Source organism: Frankliniella occidentalis, unplaced genomic scaffold, assembly GCF_000697945.3.
Source record: "Frankliniella occidentalis isolate FOCC.00 unplaced genomic scaffold, Focc_3.1 Scaffold20, whole genome shotgun sequence".
NCBI lineage: Eukaryota > Metazoa > Arthropoda > Insecta > Thysanoptera > Thripidae > Frankliniella > Frankliniella occidentalis.
In genome coordinates, this window is record NW_026267150.1 from 188,424 (window position 1) to 196,665 (window position 8,242).

General features: G+C 55.5%; 1 protein-coding gene and 1 pseudogene across 1 annotated transcript in view; one reads left to right on the top strand and one right to left on the bottom strand.

Annotated features, from left to right (window-relative positions):
• Positions 1 to 2,311, top strand: part of LOC113206125 (ADP-sugar pyrophosphatase) — a gene marked incomplete in the record, with an annotated part of 7,627 nt that extends 5,316 nt beyond the window's left edge. The window contains 3 exon segments of the mRNA XM_052264625.1: positions 1 to 118; positions 1,151 to 1,233; positions 1,877 to 2,311. Of these exon segments, the coding sequence (XP_052120585.1) occupies positions 1 to 118; positions 1,151 to 1,233; positions 1,877 to 1,942 (267 nt within the window).
• Positions 2,312 to 4,586: 2,275 nt separating this feature from the next.
• Positions 4,587 to 8,242, bottom strand: part of LOC113206111 (fatty acid synthase-like) — a 10,765-nt pseudogene continuing 7,109 nt past the window's right edge.

The following is an 8,242-nucleotide window of genomic DNA, read 5'->3' on the forward strand; positions in this document are numbered from 1 at the left end:
ACCGTGGAGGTCAACGGCGACGAGCCGGGCAACAACTTCATCAACGCGCGCGCGGCCGGCGAGCGCCACAAGGTGCCCATCCTCGTGCCCGTGTCCGAGCTGCTCGAGAAGCTGAGAGGTCAGTGCCCGTGGGGGGCCGGGCCCAGGCCCTACCAGCTAGCAACCACCAACACCACGAACACAATAGCTTCGTTTAGAAATGTTCTAAAAAAAAGGGACAGGGGTTTTTTATCGCATGATAAACTGACAGTATTAGCTAAACTAGTATAGTTTAATGTGTCAGGAGCTAAAACTGTCAGACAAGCGAGAGCCAGTGGATGTTGTTGTTATTTTTTGTTGTTGTTTTTTTTTTTTTTTTGGGGGGGGGTCTTTTGTCTAGGAGTAAAAGTGACGCTAGACTGTCAAGCCTGATCCGGGAATTGGGGAGAGGGGGGGGGAGGCAGAGGGAGGGAGCGAGAGCCCGCGCGCGTGTCCAAAAACGATAACCTCTTATACATACGATATACAGCCGGCTTCCTCCTATTGCGCATCCCCAGAGGAGATATGTATGTGGCACCAGCGGTGGGCCTCTCTAGCGTCAAAACAACCTGATCATCGCGCGATTCGCGGCAGCGTCCCGCGCGGCACAAGGCGTGACCAAGTCCGTTAGGGCCTGCAAGTGTATGCAGCACTAGACCGGCGTCTTGATGTCACCGCACCCTGACCCAAAGCATTATGGCCTAAAATTATCACTTAATAGTCTGCAACAAAAGGGAACTCGTTTCAGCCTGGAAAGTAGGCAAAATCGCCACTTTCAGCGTGGAGGTTGGAGAAAGGCATGGCTTCGCTCTCTCTTAGCGACCGGACTACACTCCAAATGCAAAGGCACAATTTTGCTCCTAAAAACATCTAGACCGGATGCAAATTTGCTCTTAAAACTGGAAAATTTGAGTGATGTTTTACTTTACACGAGCACGTTGTTATTTGGTATGAACATAATATTTATAGTGTAGATCCGCGCCTGGCAAGTAAAAAAGTTTCGTAAAAAAAATATATGAAAATACATATCTTCAAAAGATATGAAAAATTGGGTTCTTTACAACGTTTCCAAGCGTTGCAAATGTACGAACGCATATTCCCTTTACTAATTTCCTTTCTATTTTGTTTCTAGCGTTCGCCCAGGCCGGTTTCATCATCGACTCCCGCATCGACGCTTTCGCCATTGGCCTAGTCATGGGCAACTCCGGTCGAAAGGTGAAGCAGTCAGCGCCTCCAGTGTGATTGCTGTGTATGCCGTGTCGTGTTTGTGTCGTCCTGGTCAGTGTCTAGCCATCCCCCTCCCGCCCAGAGAGAAAATAACTTTTAAAACGATTTCGTCGTTTCTTACACCTTCTCGATGTCGTTTTGATTGTGTTTCTCTCTGGGCCTCCCTCCCTTCCTCCCCGACCGGCCCGCTCTGCAGAGAGGACGTCCCCTACCAGCCACACCAGCTCAAGTCTTTGCCTCATTCTTTCCGACTGCTAAAGCTTTCCATTACCCGTTTCTACCCGTTTGTGATCGTCTCTCGTATGCCCTTCTGTGCCTTGTGATGTCCCTTTGCATATATTACACAGTCGAACGAAAGAACATTTTGGTCCATGGTTTTGCACTTGTCGTTTAACTGGCATAATGCATATGCTAAGTCCCTTTCAGCCGCACCCCTGTGCGTCTGACTCCATCGGGTACGTCCTTTCGTCAATACTGTGGTGTCAATATATGTGCCTATCATCCCGTCAAAACATCATGTTGTTCTTGGTCCACCAGATAAATTGTTACTACACCATAGTTTGCTCTTTACCCATGCCCTTGTACGGTTAACTCCACTATCCGTTTTAACAAGTGTCCTATTCTCTTCTAGATCGACCTTAACTACACTACCAGCATGCCCGCTGCTGCACCTCAGAACTGTCGGCGCCGGTGTTAACCTTTCACCGACACCGGTGACGACGGTGGAAAGTTTGGGGATCAAGCTGAGTTAAGCGTTGGCAGACAATGTCAAACACTAGATGTCAGTTTGTATGTATGTATGTTTGAATGTGTGTGAATGTGTGTGTGTCTGCGTCCGTGCGTGGAGAACAAATAAAGAGAGTTGTGGTACAGTATCTTAAGTGAGAGAATGCACAGCCTGTCTCAAAACAATGTACATATTCCCTTAGGTCTTAAATAAATGTGTAGCTAGACTCTTGAAAAACGTGTATGTACAAATCCTCAGATGAATCTACGAGGCAATTTAAATTGTTAGCTAAGTTTGTAAAATAATTCAATTGATAATAAAACTACAAAGTATTCTCTACAGGGACGCCTTAACCTTTATTTTGCCGGGATTGTGATCATTTCTACACGAGTTCCCATCCCTATTTGTAGCCACTCAGTTGCCACAGGCACACAGGAACCGACTATAGAAATACCAGGTGGCTGATTCACGCCGCGCACTTTCATAGTTATACTGTACCGCATGCACGGGTGCGGGCGGGTTTGCCTATGCTCGCTGCCTACGGCTCCTTACGGCCCCGTGCGAGTAGGCAACCCGCACGCGCGCATGCGTGCGGTACAGTATAACTACGAAAGTGCGCGGCGTGAATCAGTCACCTGGTATGTCCACTCGGCGTCGTAAATGCTCACGCTCTTCTCCCCCCTACCCAGACAAAATTAAAAAAGTAGAAATGCGGGAGTACTTTTCCCATCTCACCGCCGTCGTTGGGGACCTGTGGTCGGAAGGGGGAGGGGGGGGGGCAGTCGCTGCCAACCACAGTTCACTGGTAATCGTGTCAATAAACGCATGTCCAAAAAAATCAACTTTTTTATTTAAAGGTATTTTGACACGAAAACTATATATTCTGAAAATAGACCGAAATTCAATCGACTCGATTTTTTTGGACATACGTTCGTTGGCACAATTAACAGTGAGTTGTCAGAACATACTCCCGGGGGTACAGAGACGGTTGACGCGTCTCTTTGATAAACTGCACTGACCCACCACAGGTCATGGAACTCCGTTACAGCCAGATTTCTATTTCTTATTAACGCACCCCCCACCACCGCCAGCTGCCAGGAAAAGGGAACCGCTTACACCTGCTTTACATGGAAGTTGGAACACAGCCAGGGAACTCCCATGGCCCGCTTTTGCTGAGAGTCGAACCCCAGTTTTAGAGCCGAGTCTCGCCACCTTTCGACGCAGCAGGAACCAGGATGGTATAACCACTACGCCGTAGGAACTCCACGAGGGAGGCCTGGTGAAATGGCGCGGGTTTGAAGTCCACTCGAAATTTTGAAGCCAGAGGAAAAATTTCACTAAAGACAGAGTTTCGAACCGCCGACCTTCGAGTCTCTGCTGCCGCGCTGAACGAGGGCGACTCTGAAGCCACAATTCTGGCTGCCTGCCGTGTAAGAGTCATGCTGTGCTTTCGGGTGGGGTGGGGGGAGGGGGGCCAAAGGCGATGAGAATTCCCTGCGGTACTGCATTATCTCCGCGAAAACGAAAGCTGTGGTATAAAGAAAGATTTCCAACCCGATTTCTCATAATTTGTATTGATGGAAATCCACGATTAATTACAAATTTCTAACTTTCAAGATAAACAATGGGGCAGGGGGTCAAGGCCACCCCAGGCGCACTGGTGCGTATTTAGGTGCTAGCGTTACCAGAGCATGGCGATAACAGCGCTTCCAGTGGTGATATACCGAAGCTGCAGTCACAGCCTCTGTTCGGGCTTCAAGCCGTGCGTGCGAGGTTACGACCCTCCTCGCCCCTCCTTTCTCTAATTACTCACAGCAGTCACATTTTAAAGTTATGCTCTTTGTTTGCTGTTTGGTGACGGTTTAGCGGTGAGGTGTGAGAACGACGGGCTGTCTACGGCCGAGGTACAGGTAGGTCACTTACAGCGGAACACTTTTAGGGCCCTCTGTTTGGAGGTTAGGTTACCTGTTTGTTTTGAAACGTAGACGTGCACGCCTCCCAGCTCTCCCGGGCCGAGACTTCCTCGAAGAAACTGCAGAGATGTTGACTCGACGCACACAGCAGCTTGAAGCTCCATCCACGCAGGCTGAAGAAAACGGGGGCCCGGTGAGAAATACTTTACCATTTTACTATTTTACCCGTGCTACTGTCGCTGGCCACGAAATTTTTCCATGAAGATCGGGATTGAAATATACAAAACTCACCTTAGCCTTAGTCACTCAAGGTTTACCAACGAAATTACATCGCGTACATGATCTCGCTGTAAGTACTGCGGGGCTCGGCTAGACCGGAAAGAGAAGAACAAAAACCCTGGGGCGCGGGTAGGGGCGGGCGGGGGCACGGTACTGTATTTAGTTCCCGAAGAGGACTATTGCCCGTCTATTGGCACGTTTTGGTCCCCGAAGTAGACTATTTGCGCGGCTGTTGGCGCTATTTTATTTTTCTTTCACATTATTCTTATGGTAGCTCCTAGATCCTGCTGTCTGTCTGATGAGCTATATTCGATTAAGCCCATTCTCGACGGCTCCCGCAAGAGTGCGGACCGGTGCGGACCGGTGCGGACCACGCAGATCATGACTGTCTGCAACTCATCGATTCGCGATTTTAGTCACGGCGAAATTAAACAATGCTCAGGATGGTTTTCAGTAATAGGCTTTTATTGCTAAGGAATTTCACTATCGGTGCCGCGAGCTTGCTAGGTTGACGGCGAGGTGCAGGTCGGCCTCGCCAGCTAACTGCGACCAGGCAGCGTTCTCGTTGATAAAGGCGGCCAGCGCCTCGCTGCCCAGGCTGCGGTCCACGAGGGTCCGCACCTTGACGTGAGGGTCCTTGTCCTGCAACGAGAAACCTGTTCAGACCTTTGCACAACGGCAGAGAGCAAGCTGAATGCGTCCAAACTCACGCTCCGGCCCAGCGACTGTAGCTCGTCCTCGCAGATGCGCACGATGTTCACGTAGCCTGCGAAGGGTTGGTATACGTCCGACTTGTGCTCCGCGACGGCCTTCAGGAGCTCGTGGAGGACCTGCGCTCCCCCCTCAGCTCCTACCGCCTCGCCGTTCAGGGACCCGTCCCGGACGCCGTCAGCAGCGTCGCCCCCGAGGCGCTGTTTGGCCCACTGCTGCACCCTGGTGACATCGCCGTGCACCAGGAAAAGCACGCCGCGCTTGCCAGCCGCCTCGAGCTGGCGCTGCACCTCGAGCGCCAGCACCGTGCTCAGGCGCCAGCCCAGCAGGTTATACGGCCCGTGAGGCTGGCGGTCTACCACCGCCCGCACCACGGCCTTGGCTGCCACCTGGACGCTGTCTCCCGGTGTGGTCTCCACCACTAGCACGGGGCTGAACAGCCTGGCCGCGAGCCCGGCCAGCTGGCCCCTGGAGGTTGGGTCCAGCACGCTGAGCGGCGGCAGCACAAACAGGTTACGGTTCTCCCGCGAGGAGTGCGACGCCGGGCCCAGCGAGGTCAGCTCCACGATCCGCGGCCGCCGCGACCGCTGGCTGTCGGCTCTGCTGAGCGCGGCCAGGGCGTCCGCCGTCAGCGACAGGGACAAGTCCTTGTGCGCGCCCGCTTCCTGGTCGGCGATGGCCGAGGGCAGGACCTCGAAGGAGGAGTTGTGGAGTAGGTCACCGAGGCGCTCCGAGGCCTCGCCGAGGGTGGCGGCCAGACAGCTGGTGCGCCGTCCGAGCGCCCGACGCTCCTCGGCCAGGCCAACCAGGGACACTGCCAGACACTCTCGGTCGGCGAGCAGCACAAGACCCGAGGAAGGCTGGAGGGCGCCGCTCACCAGTGCGGCCGCCACCTGCTCGTCCTCGTTCTGCAAACACCAAATCAGTTTACAGACTGTCGGGACGTGGCGTGGGATAAGGTGGGAGGTGGACGGCACAATCACCTTGGCCACCACGACGGCACTGCGCACCGGAGCCAAACTGGCCGCAGCTTTCACCACGCTGCCTGCCGCAGCTGGAGTCAACTCGCGCACTTGCAGCACTCGCAGGAGTGCGCCAAGCTGCCGCCGGAGAGCGCGCTGCCGCTGCCGCACAAGCGGAGAGCTCGGCGACGATCCCACGACGGCCAGGATGTGGCGCGCGCCTAGCACGGCCAGCCGGCTGGCCAGTAACAGAGCGTCCGCGGCCTGGCAACCTGAGGGGAGCAAGACGTCGTCAAATTGCGTCCATCGTACCTGCTAGTTCTCCTGTTATAATGCGGAGACACTCACCGACAACGATGTAGCTCTTGTTGGGGTCGCACACCCGGCCGGTTTCTAGCGCCATGCTGTCTACCTTAGCCACCGCTTTCGTTCCCTGCATCACGTCGCCGATGCTACAAAGAAACGATAAATACGTTCCGCGTATTGCCTCTGGTTGAAGTAGTGTCTCGGGTAGCGGAACGTACCGGGTGTAACTGTGAATACGCAGCAGTGTTGCCGGATTGCATACTCAATATGGCCGCAGGGGCCATGGCCCCTTACGGACATAAAGAGTAGGCAAACCCGCAACGCTGCTGCGTATTCACAGTTACACCCGGTACAAACCTTCGGGGACTGTTGAAGTCCTCGGCCCCCACGATGGGCTGCACCGCACCGTCGCGTATCCCCTTGGCGACGGCCTCCACCACCAAGTGGCGGGTGCCCTCGGTAGCATGAAACAGCGCGCTACCTGAGCAGCTGAACATGGCAATAGTCCGTGTGAACACCCATAAACCTGAGGACATGGCAAACGAGAAGCGTGTGAGCGGGGAGAGATGAGCAAGGAAAGGGTAGGGCAACGTAGACTGTGATGCCTGGGTCACCTATGCTCCCTTCCTGAAAGTTCTCGCGGGAGAAGTTGACGAAGCGGCCAAAAAGTCCGATGCAGCGGAGGGACGCGCGGAACTCGGAGCCCGCAAGCGTGTTGACGACCAGGCGCACCCCGCGGTCGCGGGTCAGCAGGCGCAGGCGGGGCTCGAAGGAGCCGCCGTCGCCGCAGCTCAGCACCTGGGCGTGCTGCAGCTGGGGGAACATGGTGAGCAGCGCGTCGCGCTCCCGACTGTTGGCCACAGTGGTGTAGAGCGGGGCGCAGCCGAGCTGGCACGCCACCCGGATGGCGGCTTGGCCAACGGCGGAGGCTCCCTCGTGCACCAGGATGGACTCGCCGCGGCGCGCGCCCGCCTGCACCTGCAGCGCGTGGTACACGAGCGCGTACACGAATGGGACGGTGGCGGCGTCCCGGGTCGACCAGCTTCTCGGGACCGGCCAGCGCAGTACCGGGTCCAGATATGGCACCCGGTCGCCCGGCAGCCGGCGGCCCACGCCCATCACCCGCACGGCCTCGACGCCCTGCTCCAGCACGCCCACGTAGTCGAGGTGGGGCAGGCCGCCGTCCCGGCTGCGGCTGAGTCGGGTCACGCCCACGAACTGCAACCGCACGTCGCCAAGCAGACTGCAAAGGAGAACATCACGTCGTGAAGCGTGAACTCGTTAACGGAGCTGGTGAGGGGACTTCTCCGGCTCGCACCTGGAAGAAGCGAGCGCCGTGCTGAGCGCGTCGGGCTTGTTGGCGTGCATCGCAGGCGTTGGCGTGCTCCACTCGTTCCTTTCGGCCATCCGCACGAACTCTCTCGGCGTCTGGAAGTTTGTCTCGCCAAGGGGCAGGAGCTCAGGAGTGCGCAGGGGCTCGACGCGGAGCTCGGGGGGCAGCTCCTGGAGAGCAAGCCCGCTTGCGTACACGCCCACCCCCACCAGGATGCCGGTAGCAAGCTCCAGGCGCAGCAAGACTTCTGAAGGTGTAGGTTAGCATGTTAGCATGAAAAGGCGAATTGGTTGGTAACCGGGACACTAGCGACCGCCCCTTTAAGCACACTACGAATACCCGTGTTATTCTTCATCTTCGCGATGTCGATGTACAGCCGTCGGATTTTGCTCGGCAGACACAACTCCTGACTCTCGTCGATGGCACTTAGGATGTACACCTGCAGCACGGCCTCGATGGCGGCGGAGAGCGAGCCGTTGGGCGCCACACTGACCAACCAGTCTGGGGGAGCACACCGTCCAGATCACATTGGGATAAAACACCCCACCTCGTGCCCACTCTAAAGACACCAACCTCGAAGGCCCATACGGATGGACTTGATGGTCTTATACTTGTCGGTGTACTCCAGCCCCCTGGCAGCCAGTTCCTGGTACACATCGTCCTCGGCGAGCTCGATTAGGGCTGTGCGATATTCGGGAATACCGAAACGATATCGGTATTTTTTTTATACCGATGCTTCGGTATTTTAAATTTCTGCAATTCGGGA